Source organism: Capricornis sumatraensis, chromosome 13, assembly GCF_032405125.1.
Source record: "Capricornis sumatraensis isolate serow.1 chromosome 13, serow.2, whole genome shotgun sequence".
Lineage (NCBI taxonomy): Eukaryota > Metazoa > Chordata > Mammalia > Artiodactyla > Bovidae > Capricornis > Capricornis sumatraensis.
The window spans coordinates 75,018,504-75,035,665 of record NC_091081.1 but is presented as its reverse complement, the minus strand read 5'-3'; the positions used below and the strand labels follow the sequence as shown (position 1 = coordinate 75,035,665).

At 43.0% G+C, this 17,162-nt stretch overlaps 1 protein-coding gene across 3 annotated transcripts in view; it reads right to left on the bottom strand.

Annotated features, from left to right (window-relative positions):
* PLEKHG1 (pleckstrin homology and RhoGEF domain containing G1) overlaps positions 1 to 17,162 on the bottom strand; it is a 104,334-nt gene that overhangs the window by 65,965 nt on the left and 21,207 nt on the right. For all 3 annotated transcript variants that reach the window (XM_068984995.1, XM_068984996.1, XM_068984997.1), the window contains exon 2: positions 4,912 to 5,012. In XM_068984995.1, the coding sequence (XP_068841096.1) occupies positions 4,912 to 5,012 (101 nt within the window). The remainder of the gene's footprint in view (positions 1 to 4,911; positions 5,013 to 17,162) is intronic.

Here is a 17,162-nt window from a genome sequence, read left to right as displayed (position 1 = left end):
TGTTCGACTCTCTGGGACCCTGTGGACTGTAGCTCGCCAGGCTTATCTGTCCATGGGATTCTCCAGGCAAGAATACTGGAGTGGGCAGCCATTTTCTTCTCCAGGGGATTTTCCCAACCCAGGTCTCCTGGATTGCAGGCAGTTTCTTTCCTGTCTGAGCCACCAGAGAAAAATTTTCAGGACAGCATAAAACCATTTTCTTTTTGCCCTCTTTAGTTTTAGAGATTTAAATCTTGCTGAGTTGGGTTCAATAGTATTATACTATATTGAGAAATCTGTATAAACTAGTAAAACTAGTAAAAACTTTAAAATCATTTCAAGCCTTAACCACAGATTTGCCAGATAGTTGTATCTTTGAAATCAATTGATGTAGGGTATAGAACAGAGGGTTCATAAGAGGCATTAACATAAAAGGTCACATCGATACTGTTATTTAATGAAATATAACAGTAAAGACATTTAAGCTCTAAATTTAGTCCAGAGTTAAGAGAAAGGAAATAAAAGTAAATAGGAACAAAATAATACAGACAATTAACTGTAAAAATTAAACAGAAAAATATTCTTGGAAATGAAAAAAAAAAGAAATATTAGTCGAGAATCAACAAAACCAGGTGTTTAAAATAGACTTCCATCAATAGAAGATGTGGTACATATATACTATGGAATATTACTCAGTCATTAAAAGGAATAAAATAAGGCCATTTGCAGCAACATGGATGAACCCAGAGATTATCATCCTGAGTGAATTAAGTCAGATAGACATAAGAACATGTCATATGATTCCACTTATCCACAGAATAAGTGGAATCTAAAACAAATGAAACAAATGAACTGATTTACAAAACAGAAACAGACTCACAGACTTAGAGAACAAACTGATTTTTACTAGAGTGTGAAACTGCAGTACTTTGGCCATCTCATGCGAAGAGTTGACTCACTGGAAAAGACCCTGATGCTGGGAGGGATTGGGGGCAGGAGGAGAAGGGGACGACAGAGAATGAGATGGCTGGGTGGCATCACCGACTCGATGGACGTGAGTCTGAGTCAACTCTGGGAGTTGGTGATGGACAGGGAGGCCTGGTGTGCTGTGATTCATGGGGTTGCAAAGAGTCGGACACAACTGAGCGACTGAAATGAACTGAACTGAAGGGGCATTTGGGCAGTTTGGGATTGACATGTACAGGCCGCCATATTTAAAATGGATAACCAACATGGATCTACTGTATAGTACTGGGAACTCTGCTTAATATACTGTAACAATCTAACTGGGGAAAGAATTTGAAAAAGAACAGATTCATATGTGTGTGTATATAAATAAATATATATGTATATACATATATATACATATAAAACTGAATCACTGTGTTGTACACCTGAAACTAACACAACATTGTTAATCAACTATACTCCAGTATAAAATAAAAAGTTAAAAATAAACAAAATAAAAAACTCGAAATAGGCTAGGTTGGTTTTCTGGCTCTATGTCCTTGAGCAAAGGGCTTCCTATACTGTTTCTTCTGTCCAAACAATGTGCATACATTTTGCATCTTATCTGCCTCAGGGCTGCTAAGGGGATGAAAGGACACAATGTGTGTGCAGGAGATTTACAAACATGATCTACCAAAGGGATGGGCATGAGCACCAGCAGCTAGAATCGTGCCACTTCTGATGGCTCACCTGTCATCATCACCCTGCCTCAGGCTTACGTTAGTCACGTCTGATGTCCTTGTTCAGCAAACACCAAAGAGAGAAGCACAGAGAGCAGTTCAGGCATATAAATGTCACGCGAGTGTATGTTCCTCGGTTCTTTGTCTCGTCACAACAAAGATTTGGAGCAACGGACATTAAAGCCCTCGGTGCATCACAGCTCTCGGGTCTTGGACAAACCGTGTTATAGCTCGTAGGCAAATCAGTGTTACAGCTCTATTTTATTTAGAAGATAGCAGGAGAATTCATCCTCGAAGCGTGAGGGCATGCCAACCCAAAGACTTGAAGGGAAGAGAGTGGAGGAGCGCGTGGGGGAGGAGAGAGAGAGAGAGAGGGAGAGAGAGAGAAAGAGCGCAAGCACGCGGGAGAGAAAGAGGAGAGAGAGCGCTTTGGCTCCTCCTTTTATATGTTTTCCCTCCACCCGGGCCTGCCCTATGCAAATCGGGCTTAGCCAGGAGTGCTGTTTGTTCTACCTGAAGTCTTCACTCTGGTCCTCGGACCTTCTTTTGTTCTATTTTCGCGGGCTTTCCCCTTCCTTGTCTTTTAGCCACCTCCATTTTGGACTCTTTTTCCCTATTCTACCTACCTAACATAAAGACCTGTCTGCCATCTTTTGCAGCTGAGGTCCCTTCTTGTTGACACTGGGGGCTACTACTGTCTTCTCTTCCTTTAAATTAGGAGACACAGGAAGGTTTAAACTCCAAGGAGTAGAAAACTCTGCCTGCCTGGACTGTGCCACAATGCCACAAATCAAGACCTGAAAAGCAGGGCTCTGTTCTGGCAGGAGGGAATGTGGCTAAATGCCTGGGGCTTGGAGTCAGAGAAGCCCAGACTTACATAAAGCAATAATGCACATAAAGCTCTATGGCCTCTGGCATGGACAAGCAATAGATAAACAGTCATTATAGTCGACACACAGCCAAACCACCAGAAAGCTGAGGCCAGGGCCTCCCAACGCTAGGCCTGATTCCTCTTCCCGGGTTACTGTACCATCAGGGAGCTCTGGGTGGAGAAGCCACTCACGGTTCCTCGGACTACTACCCTCAGAGCTGCTAAATGAAGCCTGCTCCAACATCAGCACGTTACTAATGCACATGCAGATTCCAAATTCCCTAATTCCATTTTCTAATGCCATTCTTCTATTTTCTTATTACTGTATTTATTTTATCTAGACAGTGGCTCTCAACCATGGCTGCACATCTCTTGTTGTTCAGCTGCTAAATCCCAATGTGTAGCCGGGGTTTAGAACCACTCTCTTGGAACCTACAAACTGGTTTTCAAAGTCTACTGAGTCCAACGAAAGAGATGTTGCAACACTGGCTTTTTTCACATCCCAGGCTTTCAAAATTAAGGGATAGGTTGATAATTTAAACATGTCTCCCAGAGGCCAGGCTTGGGCTAGGTGTTTGGGATCCACATGGATGTTAAGGAAAGCCAAGGAGATGTGGATCCTACCCTTAAGGACCTCACATATACTAACTTCAGTATTATAATTTACACTCCGGTTGAGTGACCTCATGATGGGGCATTATAGAACTCTCTAAGGAGGTTTTACTGTAACTCTGCACTTCCCAGGTGGTACCAGTGGCAAAGAATCTGCCTGCCAATGCAGGGGACACAAGAGATACAGGTTGGATCCCTAGGTTGGGAAGATCCCCTGAAGGAGGGCATGGCAACCCACTCCAGTATTCTTGCCTGGAGAATTCCCATGGCCAGAGGAGCCTGGGGGCTACAGTCCATGGGGTCGCACAGACTCGGACACGACTGAAGCGACTTAGCACACAGGCAAGCAATGAACCTTAGAGAGATGGGAAGATGTAAGCAAGACTTGAAATGAGGAAGGGCATTATGTCCCAATACACCCACTATACGTTGAAAATGTCCGAATTCAGAAATGCATTAATGATTTCCCTGGTGGTCCAGTGGTTAAGAATCCGCCTGCCAATTTCAGGGACACAGCTTTGATTCCTGGTCTGGGAAGATTTCACATGCCACGGGGAAGCTAAGCCTGTGTGCCACAACAACCAAGCCATGCTCTAGAGGCTGTGCTCAGCATCAAGAGAAGTCCCTGCAACTAGAGAAAGCCTGCAAGCAACAATGAAGAAGCAGCCAATCCAAAATAAATAACAAATTTAAAGATGCTTTAAAAATACACTTGATCAACTGAACACAAGAGCCTCGCCTCACCTACCTTAAATGTGTTCAGAACACTTACATTAGCCTCCAGCTGGGCAAAACTATCCAACACAGAGCCTCTTTGGTAATAAAATGTTGACTGTCTCATGCAATGTGTGTTGAATACTGTACTAAAAGTGAAAACAGAGTGATTGTTTACCACTGTGATAGTGTGCCTGCCTGAGAGCTGTGGCTCACTACCTGGGGAGGGGTGGGGGAAATAAAAATTCAAAATTTGAAATACAGTTTCTACTGAACAGATCTTGTTTTTGCACCAATGTAAAGTAAAAAAAAAAAAAAAAAAATCATGAGTTGAAACACTGTAAGTCGGGGACCATCTGTATCCTATCTAAAATTCCCCAAAGAATATAGGCATGACCTAGTTGGTATGCAAACCCAGATATGCTGGAAACCAGAGTCTGTGCTCTTTACCTGCTCTTTATCTGGTCTTCCAAGAGGTACTAAGAATATAATAACCAATAAGCTCACTCCATCCCCTTCAGCTCCCTGTCTGTCTTGTTTCCTATGGTACTTTTCTAAGCCCTGTGCCTGCTACACAGTAGGTACTCAATAGATGTCTGAATTAAATTAAGTACTATAAATTTTAATTATTAATTTGCATTAATATCTGTTATGATTAAAGTATTTACTGTGTGTTTACTCTCTTGCCTACTCCTTAGGCAGAGAAAAATTTTTAGAAAGTCCAGTGGGAGTGGAGATATTGGGGACTGAGGCAGCATATATTTTTGGATGCCCTGATCACCCTGCATTGTGGAACGAAGATGCCTCTGTTCTGTCACGCGAATAGGTTTCTTCTCTGAGACAGGAGGATAGAATGGGATGGGATTCTGAATTAATCTGAGACTCATACACAAACCAGGATGTTTCTAAGTAGAAAACTTCATGGCATGATAGCTCACAGACTGATGAAGGAATCAGTGATTTCTGATAAGTTTTCTGAGGCCACCTTCATTTGAGAAAAACTCATAATGTTCTTATGTGAGAACAATCTTCTGAGTATTAACTTACCTATTAAAGTGGTAGATATCCTGTATGTTTCCAAAAAGGGCTGATCTTTCATCTGTCCCCAGAGGAAGTTTTGTTTGGTCCCTGATACAGTCAAGGTAATCCTGTGAAATCAACAAGAAAGATGTCATAAACACTCTTGTTCTTTTCCAAGGCATCTTTAGTTATGTTGATGAACCTTTCATATCTGTTTCAAGTAATTATTATGCTAATGTGCTCATTAACTCTATGATGAGAATACAGAATCTCTTTTATTAATAATGATAATATTTCCCTATTTATAGAGCAGGAGTTTGAGCAAGGAGAAAGGGTGTACGTACATTAAAATGCGCATGTGTGTGTGTGCACGCTCACTCAGTAGTGTCTGACTCTTTGGGAGCCCCATGGACTGTAGCCCGCCAGGCTCCTCTGTCCATGGAATTCTCCAGACAAGAAGACTGGAGTGGGCTGCCATGCCCTCCTCCAGGGGATCTTCCTGACCTAGGGATCGAACCCCGGTCTCCTGCATTGCAGGCAGAGTCTTTATTGTCTGAGCCACCAGGGAAGCCCTATATTAACATATCTACACCTAAAATGTATTAGCTCGTCCCTAGATGGATAATATAATGACCATGGTTACCAATAAAGTCAGGCTTCTGGCATAACAACATTGCCTGCTGTCCCCTCAACTGATTTATTAATATATGATAAAAAGATACCACAAAATTCATACAGTGGGAAGCCAGGAATAAAACTGTGAAATGCAAAGAATTTGTTTTAAACATTACCTTTTTAAGTCAGAAAGCTGTTGTGAAACTATAGAACTAAATGCATCCTCAAATGCTAGTTTAAAAAATGGTTTCTAAACATTATATGTTTTTTAAAATAAACATATAATTCACTCATACTATCTAATAGACCATGTTAAGGAGCTATGGACTGCACTGAAATGATTTTATCCATTTTAACACGGCAACAACTCCCAACTGAGCTAACGTGGCGTGGGCTCAGGCCCACAGTGGGTTAAATGGATGTGGCTTAGAAACTATTTGAACTGCTGAGAGAGGGGAAAACTGTTCTCCATGCTGTGTGCTGAGTCCCTGAGTGTCCCCCTTGTCCCAGCCAGACTTGAAAAGAGAACTCTGTAGGAGGCAAGAAAACAATAAAGAAAAAAGTGAAAACAGCTGAAATAACGTAAAATCAAAAATAAATAGTCCCCCACCCTGGGCTGAACAATGCAGGATGGTTCTCCACCAGACGTCACCCGGAGCTCTGCAGCTCCTGGGGAAGTCTCGGTGGGGGGGTGGGGGGGGAAGTCAGCCAGATCCTGAAAATCCCAGCCCTGGACTGCATTCCAATGGCCAGTCACAAACTCAAAAATATTTAGGCCCAAGTAGTGAAAGGAGAAGCTGAAATGTGAGAAGCGTCAGATAATTGTTGCTTTTGTCTTTTAATAAGCCACAGCCACCCTCTGGTGCCCTTCACTCTCCTCAAATGAAAGCCAGGCAGGGCTTCATCAGGAACTGTCTCCCTAGCATGGTTCACAGGCTGCGTCAGACAACTAACCATTCTGGTTCTTAAAATCATGGTCATGCAGGAACTGACGTTCATAAGTCTTTTTATGTTTTAACAAGCTTGATGGCGACATCTTTTCTTCTTCAGAAAGCGGTCATCTCAATAAGAAATTAGACTCACAAGGTTTAAGTGTGTAATTGCCATTAAAAACCCACAAGAGCAAGACCTGGCCTCCTTACTTTTATGACTGGAACGATTATAGGGAGCTTCAGTACCTGTACAGGCTCCAGAGATAATGCCCAAATAAAAAATTGTAAAGAAGGCTCTAGTTGAAGGAAGAGGGCATTTTGAGCAAGTATGAATCAAACTGAGGTGTCCTCAAAAAAACAAATATGTATATTTCTTGACATTTCATAAAATTACATGTGGTCCAAAGAGATGGGATGCTAATAGCTAATAGCATTGAATGCTTATATTTGATAGCTTCTTAATACTTTGATTAACATTTTAAAAGGGCACATCAGGTGGTCCAGTAGTTAAGACTTTGTGTCACCAATGTAGGGGCGGTGAAGGTTCCATCCCTGGTTGGGGAACTAGAATCTTACCCACTGCACAGAGTGGCCAAAAAATTAAAAATAAATAAATAAATAAATGAGCCTTAAAAAATAAATAAAAAGACACAACATATGCAAAATTAAGAAGGTAAAACAGAAGGTTGCAGATGAGTATGAAATTAAAAAAGTAAAATGGAAGATATTGGCAGGCATGACTCACACCCAACAGCAGCATGAAGGCTGGGTCAAAGATGATGCAGGGATGCCAGATTCACCTGAACGGCTGCAATGGGGTTTAAAGAGAAAAGGAAGAATCCTTTTTCCTCACTTCAAGTGTGAAGCTGGCTCATTGTACAGAAACCTGATACTAAATTCTTCATGTCAAGGAAGGACCAAGTTGAGGGAGTTGAAGAATTTCATCTGGGGTGAGAGACAAAGAAACATGGCCCACTTCAAACAGGGGATGGCCAATCTCCAGATGAAAGAGTTTCAAAACCCCAGAGTCCCTGGTAGAGGAACTAGATTTTAAAAGCTGCTTGCCTTCTGAACTCATTGAGAAATAGATTGTTAGGGAGTCCAAAGTTTCACAGGCCACTGCAGAACAGATCAAAGCCACAGGGCCACAACATGTTCCCCCACTGATCATAACTAAGTCTTTTAAATGTGATACTTTAACCCCAAACCAGTTACTGGAAACTACTGTAGCATGCACTGCGTTAGCAGCTGTAAGCATCTGAAGCCAAAATGAGAGGTTTGAAGCTCGGTGATAATAATAGCTCATTCTGTGCTCAAATGACAGGGTGGAGACACCAATGAAATTTATTAGAGCCTGTCACGCTGCTTATTAATTTTATTGGCTGGATGTCAGCACGTATGGTTACCCTACAGTCAACAATGATCAATTTAAAACTTTTGCACTGAAAATAATTATTCTCCAAGAGGATCAAAGAAGTCACTCAATGCTGAGGAGGGTAGGAAGAGATACACACACAAAAAAACAGCTTTACACCATTCAAAAAAGGTTTTATTATAGCACTATGAATTTTGCCTAAAGTATTTCTTCTCTAATTGACAGTTCCACCACTGTAAGATTTGTACATGTGTGCCCTCCTCTCGATAACTTTTTCATTTCTGTGATGTCCGTTATAGAAAATATCCAAGTAAAGTTGAACTCAGTGCTATTTGAAGTGTGGTAAAGGGACTTCTATGCAGAGTACATCATGAGAAACGCTGGGCTGGAAGAAGCACAAGCTGAAATCAAGATTGCCGGGAGAAATGTCAATAACCTCAGATATGCAGATGACACCACCCTTATGGCAGAAAGTGAAGAGGAACTAAAAAGCCTCTTGATGAAAGTGAAAGAGGAGAGTGAAAAAGTTGGCTTAAAGATCAACATTCAGAAAATGAAGATCATGGCATCTGGTCCCATCACTTCATGGGAAATAGATGGGGAAACAGTGGAAACAGTGTCAGACTTTATTTTTGGGGACTCCAAAATCACTGCAGATGGTGACTGCAGCCATGAAATTAAAAGACGCTTACTCCTTGGAAGAAAAGTTATGACCAACCTAGATAGCATATTCAAAAGCAGAGACATCACTTTGCCAACTAAGGTCCGTCTAGTCAAGGCTATGGTTTTTCCAGTGGTCATGTATAGATGTGAGAGTTAGACTGTGAAGAAGGCTGAGCACTGAAGAATTGATGCTTTTGAACTGTGGTGTTGGAGAAGACTCTTGAGAGTCCCATGGACTGCAAGGAGATCCAACCAGTCCATTCTGAAGGAGATCAGCCCTGGGATTTCTTTGGAAGGAATGATGCTAAAGCTGAAACTCCAGTACTTTGGCCACCTCATGCGAAGAGTTGACTCATTGGAAAAGACTCTGATGCTGGGAGGGATTGAGGGCAGGAGGAGAAGGGGACGACAGAGGATGAGATGAATCAACGACTTGATGGACATGAGTTTGAGTGAACTCCGGGAGGTGGTGATGGACAGGGAGGCCTGGTGTGCTGCGATTCATGGGGTCGTGAAGAGTTGGACGCGACTGAGCGGCTGAACTGAACTGAAAGGGACAGCAATCAGTTTGGAAACTACTACTGATCTACAACAAAGTAAGTGCAGATGTTGAGACTAAGCCTGTGTAGACTTCTATAGCATTTTGACAGAATGATGTTTTTTGAATCTAATGAAAATTCAGGCTTGTATTTTGCTAATTTGATATCTTCTATTTTGTTTTTCTAGTAATTCTTTTTTTTTTTTGTAGTGTTTTACAAAAATGTCAGTGTGTGGCCGATAGGAACACACACACACACACACACACACACTCTCTCTCTCTCTCTCTCAGACAGTTTGAGAAGGTCTGGTCTAGACAACGGTCCAGCAGAGATGCTGGAGAAAGGATGTTTCCAGAACTGGGACAGAATTCAAACTCAATGTCCTCAGAAGCTCGCTTTATTTAAGATGCCCTAAAAGAATTAAGTTAATGTCCCTGCACCTAGCACCCCCCACCCCCCGCACTTTCCCTCTAAAATAATGCTTAAAATGTTTAAAAATTACAAACTGTTTAACATGAAAATGAAGTTAAACCACAGGAAGAAAAACATTTATTTAGATCAGCATCTAATTTTTCTACTATGTCTCTCTCCTGAAGATAGTCATATTGTAGAAATAAAACGAAGAAAAGGTTCTGTTCATAAATCCTTTTGCTCGGGTTTCAAAATTTCATCTCTTTGGCTTACTCTTTTTGGTCTAGTTTTTGTGGTAGCATTTCCAAATTCCAAGCCCTTTGATACAATGCCTATGCAAGACTATCGGTCTTTCCTTTGGGGGAAGCTTCTTTTTCAGTTTTTCCAACACCTCCACCTTTTCTAGAAAGTAATCATTTGTTTATAGAAAACCTGCCTGCAAGTTTCATGTATTACTTTGGGATGATGTTGATATGACAATAACTTTTTTGTATGTCAATTTACAGTTTAAAAGCACATTCATATTTATTCATACAAATACTAACCCCCCCCCCCCCCCCGCCTCTTTTCGAGGTCATAAGAATGCATGTCAAATTCTGTTTTACAAGTTAGGAATTAAATAAAATGAATAAAACATGATCCCTCCCCGCAAGGAGCTCCCTGTGTAGTTGAAAGACAAATGTCAACAAGTAAATACAATACCCTGTTTTAGGCAGCGTGACTGATAAATATTCAGCGCATGGGAGACAGGGGGCAGAAGAGGAAGTGGGCAGTTCCAGGGCAGGGAGGTTTTCTAGAGGAGGTGATAATGGTGGAGCTGAGTCTTTAAGGATGACTGAGAACTATAATGGAGAGAAAGTTGGACCCGATATCCAGGAAGACAGAGCAAACGGGCACAGGGTAGCAAAATGCAGGTGCAGCAAGGACACTAAAAGGAGCTGAGGGACTTCCCTGGAATTCCAGGAGTTAAAACTCTGCGCTTCCACTGCAGGCAGCGCGGGGTTGGATGCCTGGTCAGGGAACTAAGATCCTCTTTGCTGCATGAAATCCCTCCCCCGCCCCACCATCCCCCCGCAAAAAAAATCAATCAATCAATGAAAGGAGCACAGATGGGCTGAATGAACAGGGCATAAACAGCACACATGCACAGACCCAGGAGGTGGGGCTGCAAGGTGAGAACTGCTAGAGTCAGGACAGGCTTGATCACGGAGAACCTTCCATGCTCTGTAGGTAGAGGCAACTAGGAAGGATGCCATGAGACCAAAGGTCACTCCAGCACCAGAAAATGGAACATTAGCTATAAAACTGCCAGTGCCACACATATATCCACCCATCTGTCCCTGCCATCTATCATCTGTCCCTGCATGCATCCAGGAACAGGCTGGTGGGAGGTGCAGGGAAAGAGAAGACAGAGGGAGGAAACCTCGAATGACAGGAGGGCAGAACTGGCAAGGGTGAGCACAGGAGAAGATAGCAGGTGATCCCAGAGCCAAGGTGAAGGGACGAGATGAAAGGCAGAGGACAGGAAGATAAACACCTCTCCCAGGAAGTCTGGGCAGGGGGCACTCTCTATCTAACCAAGCTAACACTGCTCAGTTTTATCTTATGCTGTAGAAAACAAAATTCTAACAAGTCAGAGCAGAGGAAATAAAAAGTTCCTTCTTCCTTCTCAAGGGCCTCCCCGTCTCTCTCCAGAGATCACTCTGATTAAAGATGTGGTGTGCATGCTTCTGGGTTATGTTCTGGGGCATAATTATATCTGGAAAAAATGCTATGCTTGATTCACAGCTTTGTTTCTCCATTCAGCATACGTAAACATACATAACTCCTATACATAAACATAGTTCCTGTTCATTCTTTGTAACAGCTGCATTGTATTCCACAATAGCTTTATTATAATGTACCTAGTTAATAAAGATTTGGGAGAGGCACAGACCTATGTGGTAGTAACTGTGTGAGAGGGTATTCAGAAATGAGTGAGATAGGACCCCTGTCCCTCCAGGGGCTCAGAGGAGAGTAAGAGAGAAAGAAAGAAATCTCAGTCTAACAACTTAAGTGTTAGAAGAGTTACTTACAAATGGCTGTGAGAGTATAGAAGAAGACATTTTCAAATGAAAGAAACCTTTTATCTTTCTTCCGAATAAACCACCAAATGGGGCTTACAGTAAAAGTTCCTGCTGCAGCCTGCAGACAAAGCACCAGAAGGCTAATCTTCATGTCAATCTCTTTTCTTTCTCTATTGATATCCACGAGGGAGGAAGATAGAGCTAAAGAAACGGGAGTTGGGGGTGGGGGGTGTGTCCCTGGCCACCCCGTTAGACTGGGAACAAAAGCTCCAACTGTGGGAACAATGTTGTTCCTGAACCTATAGAACTCCCCTCCCCCTACAGAACTGTACTGAAAATACAATACATCATCAACAGGACAAATCTTTCTGCCAACTTTGTTGCAGAGAACGGGGGAGGGGAAGAGAAAGGAAGAGGACCAGGGGGAAAGAGAAGAGAAAAAGCAGAGGAAAGAAATGAGGCAGGAAGAAAAAGAGGGAAGAAAGTGTGAAAGGGGAGGAAAAAAGAGAAAGAAGAGAGAGAAACACACAAGGCCCATGCAGGACTGAAACCCAAATGAGTTTCCAGTTAAAAGGAGCTTCTGTCGCTGATACCAGTTTTCATTCGTTTTCCTAATTGATGGTATAGAGGCTGATCTTAATTGGCCATATGTGGAAGTCAGTATTAATGCTCTGAGATATTTGAGTAAAAGAAGAATTTAAAAAACCATGGAACTTTCAGCCTCATTTACCTTCTATAATAGTTTCAATACCTAAGACATCAGTAAAATATGTCAGGAATGGCCTTCATGCTAAGCGGTGACAAATGATACCTCAGACAGCTCAGTCCCCTCTATTGTTTCACTTCTTCCTACTAAAAGAAGCTGGGGAGTAGGAGGTGCCCCTGGAGAGGAGAGAGGAGGACAGCTGGCCTTGCAAAGGGGGGAGGCTCAGGCAGTTTGTCCAGGAACAGAAACTTGGGGGAGGGGTGGGGACGCAGGAGTTCTGTTACAAACAGTAGTACTGAGTAGTAAGAGCAAATACAGCACTGGGGAATATTTGGTTGGTTTTCCTCTACAACTGTAAGCAGGAAATACTTATGAACTGGCAGCCGACAGTAATCTAATGATAGAAGCAAGATATCAACAAACAGGATTCCCCTTTACATATCAAAGTCCTTAAAGCACATAGCGGCCCATCTTTGGCTACACTTCTGACAACCATTATAAAAATTGTCAGGGCCTCCTTGGTGGCTCGGTGGCAAAGAATCTGCCTGCCTATGCAGGAGATGTAGCTTCCATCCCTGATCTGGGAAGATCCCACACGCCTCGCAACAGCTAAGCCTGTGTGCCTCAACTATTGAGCCCGAGCTCCAGCGCCTGGGAGCCGCAATGACTGAGTCCACGTGCTGCAACCACTGAAGCCTGTGGTCCCTAGAGCCCATTCTCGGCAACAACAGAGGCGCCCCTGCTCACTGCAGCTAGAGAAACGCCCGTGCAGCCATGAAGACCCAGCACAGCCGAAAACAAATAAACAAATAAAATTAAAAATAATCAATTGTCTTTATTTCATATTGCTACCAGGATGAAGAATTTGATGAGTGTAAGCAAATCTAAACATGCTACAATTAAGAAGCAGGGTACAAATTTAAAATTAATCTCTTCTATTACCCTTCAGTTATAACAAAAAAGAAAATTTCTTAGAAGAGCTCCTTCTGTAATAAACACAGCTAAAAAACCCCCCAAAACAAAAACTCTTTAATTTTCAATTGCTTCATTAAATCTTTATTCTAAAAAGTGTGCTTAGGGTTTCCAAGTTCCATTGACAATGTTCTCATACGCTAAAGTTCTTAAAACAAGAGAGATGGACACACACCCATGAAGAGGTCCTGCTGTATGTTGAGATATCTTTCCATACTTATTTGAAACCTACCATTCCTTTTTTTTCCCCCTGTACTCTTTGATCATCATTTCTAGCTACCAAAAAAAGGAGCAAAGCATTTCTGGTATAATCTATGTGCTTACCGAATGAGCGTAAATACAAAATATGTTCAAAGTCTTTAAAATGGGCAACCAGAGAGTTTGCCAGGCTGCCTGCGGTAGGGCATGGCACCAGGGTCCTAGTGGGTGCTGACAAGACAGGGCAAAAGTTTATTAACCACTCCCTTGAGTCCTCTGGTCACCCTATTTTTTTGTTTTTCTTCTGACTCTTGTCATGCTTTCCTTCTCACTGGGTTAACTTGACTTAGCATTGGAGAAGGAAATGGCAACCCACTCCAGTGTTCTTGCCTGGAGAATCCCAGGGATCAGGGAACCTGGTGGGCTGCGTCTATGGGGTCGCACAGAGTCGGACACGACTGAAGCGACTTAGCAGTAGTAGTAGTAGCATTGTTGTTTAGTCACTAAAGTGAAAGTGAAAGTGAAGTCGCTCAGTCGTGTCCGACTATTTGCGACCCCGTGGACTGTAGCCCACCAGGCTCCTCTGTCCATGGGATTTTCCAGGCAATAGTACTGGAGTGGATTGCCATTTCCTTCTCCAGGGGATCGAACCTGGGTCTCCTGCATTGTAGACAGACGCTTTACCGTCTGAGCCACCAGGGAATACCATTGTTGTTTAGTCACTAAGTCATGTCTAACTCCTGGTGACCCCCATGGACTGTACCCCACCAGATTCCTCTGCCCTTGGGATTTCCTAGGCAAGAATACTGGAGTGGGTTGCCGTTTCCTACTCCAGGAGATCTTCCTGACCCAGGGATCAAACCCGAGTTTCTTACGTCTCCTGCATTGGCAGGCGGATTCTTTACTGCTGAGCCACCTGGAAGCCCCTTCCTTAGAATATGCTCCTCCTCCCTTTCAGTCTCCAAGTAAGAAAGCTGACTGTAATCCTTCAGGAGGAAAAATGAAGAAAAGGCTGATGAGGTGACAGAGGGATGTGTGTCCTGGCAAAGCTTTAAGTACTGAAAATAAGAACCTGATTCATCTCAATTACAATCTTGGCACTGCTGCTGTAATTTGAAACATGGTAATTAAGAAAAATTAAACAAAGCCCAAGGGGCTCTGTGCATGGGAAAGAAAATAAAAGACCGGTAAGATAAATGTACGTTATTAGATCATCTGAGGTTTAACTCCTCCTCACTGCTATTTACTACTCCTGCTATTATTATCATTCTTTTTACTATTATTATCTGGTTTGGGGCTAGGTACTGAGCTCACTACCTTATATGCATTATCTCATTTAGTCTTCATAGCAACCCCAGGAGGTGAGCCCCATTATTAATCCCATTTTGCTGGATGCTTAGAAAGGTTCAGTTGGGATTTCCCTGGGGTCCAGTGGCTAAGACTCCACTCCCTATGCAGAGGGCCCAGGTTCCACTCCTGGTCAGGGAACTAGATCCCACTAAGAGTTCCATTGCTGCAACTAAGACCTGGTGCAGTCAGATAAATAATTAAAAAAAAAATAAGTGTTCAATTGCTCCCCAGAGAGTGAGTGACTTAGCTGCATTCAAACCTTCAAACCAGTACCAGTTGACTACAGCTTGGCCCCCAAATCCCGTGCCACTGCTTTAAAGGTTTTAGTTCTTAAACAGGTAGCTCAGGGTAGAGAATCCACCTCCCAGTGAAGGAGACACAGGAGACCTGGGCTCGATCCCTGGGTCAGGAAGATCCCCTGGAGGAGGGCATGGCAACCCACTCCAGTATTCTTGCCTGGAGAACCCAAGGACAGAGAAGCCTGGTGGGCAACAGTCCATGGGGTTGCAAAGAGTCAGACAAAACTGAGCACGTACCGACAGTATCTCCAGAAGTAGAAGTTTGCTGTTGACTTTAGGACTACATACAGTTTTTATTAGGTATGAGTTAGAAGCCTACTAAAATGACAACTTTCACTGAATGCTGTGCACCAGGACTGTCAGGTACTGTATCTGAATTAATATTAGTCCATTCACAGGATAGGCTCAGCAGGTAAGGAATCCACCTGCTACAGAGGAGATACAGGAGATGCAGCTTTGATCCCTGGGTCGGGAAGATCCCCTGGAGGAGGAAAATGGCAGCCCACTCCAGTATTTGCACCTGAACAATCCCATGGACAGAGGAGCCTGGCAGGCTACAGTCCATAGGGTGGAAAAGGGCTGGGCATGACTGACCCCTGAGCATATTCACAGGATGAACCCACTTGCTTCACATGTTCATCAGTCCACACCCCAGGCCTGCGCTTCCATCAGCCAAGCGTACCAGCTCTCAGCCACGTGCCATTTTACTTTCAACACTGCCTCATGCTTCCCAGTCTTGCTCATAGGTGCTCTTCCTCTCCTCAGTGCAAGGTTCTCTACCCCTTCAAAGCGTCCTGCTTCCCTTGCTAGTCTCCCCCAGGGTCGGTCATTTCACCCCTCTTTATTTGCATGACTTTACATAGCTAGCTCTCCCCTTAGGAACGCACTCCTTTACAAAGTCAATCATGTGGAAATGCTGTTAATGAATTTTTCCTGTTCTCCCAGCACCATGCTACTTTTAAGTACATTAAAAAAAAAAAAAAAGTATACAATGGAGAGCCTGGAAAGCAGAGAGTTTAAAAGCTACAGAGTCAGAAATCACTATAAAATGAAGATCAATCAGCAACGAAGAGACAAACAGCAGCTCTGAAAGCATGGCTTTAGAGGAAAGGGTTGACGTGCTGACAGGAAATAGACAACAAGGCGCAGCATCCGCATAGCATAGCTTCCTCACGAATGTGGGTAAGTGACCCTGGAAGGGGTTTTACTGCTTCACAGCGGAGCCTGTACCATAGTCAGCTTATTAGAGTAACAAGCCTTTGACAACAGTCAGTCTGGATATTTGTCCTCGGTGCTATGACCAACTCCATGGAACTCTACACATCACTTCCTACACCGATGGCTTAAATGTTTTCACTAAATATCAAAAGGTGGCCATCCATGGATTTGTCAGCAAAACATTTCCTGTTTGCAAGTAAAACAAAAAATCACCCATACCTCCCCTGAGGGCTTTTAATTTTAGAGCACCAGACATTTGGAAATAAGGACACCAAAGAATGGCCCATTAAAACAGATACAGCCCGTTTTGCCACATACACGTGACCAGTGAGTGTATGCTTGACCTAATGATGTGCAGGGCACTAATTAACCAGATGACTTATTTAATGAGCTGGAGCACTTTCCAGTCTCATACTGAGACAGGAACTGTGATATAGGTAATTTCCACAGCAATTGGTCTGTACACAGTAGGTGTTCAAATAGCGTTCACTCGATGGAGAAAAAACAAGGCATTAGATACAGAAGCCTAGTTAGATTTATGCTAATTTGCTTGGAACTCGAACCCTGGAACAAAATAAAGATTCAACCAAGCCCCCAAGACAGGGGTACCTGGACAATATTAATAGCAAGAGGAAAACGCTGGAAGACATTACTCTCCCTCCCACTACTGAGTCACACAGTTTGATGATGACCCTGGAGGTCAAGCTCTTCTACTTGAAAACTGCAGTACAACGAGGCTGGATATTTTAAAGAAAAGAACCTGCACAAAGACCGACCTCTTTATGGGTGGTTTTTCTATGAGGATGACTGTGATTATACCCTGGCAGCATTAGGTAATTCACTGCTAAATATGGAAATGCATAGGGGAAACTGTTCTGTTCATTGTACCCAAAACAATAAGCAGCCCTCAGGATGCATCTTATTGCTTCTCTGA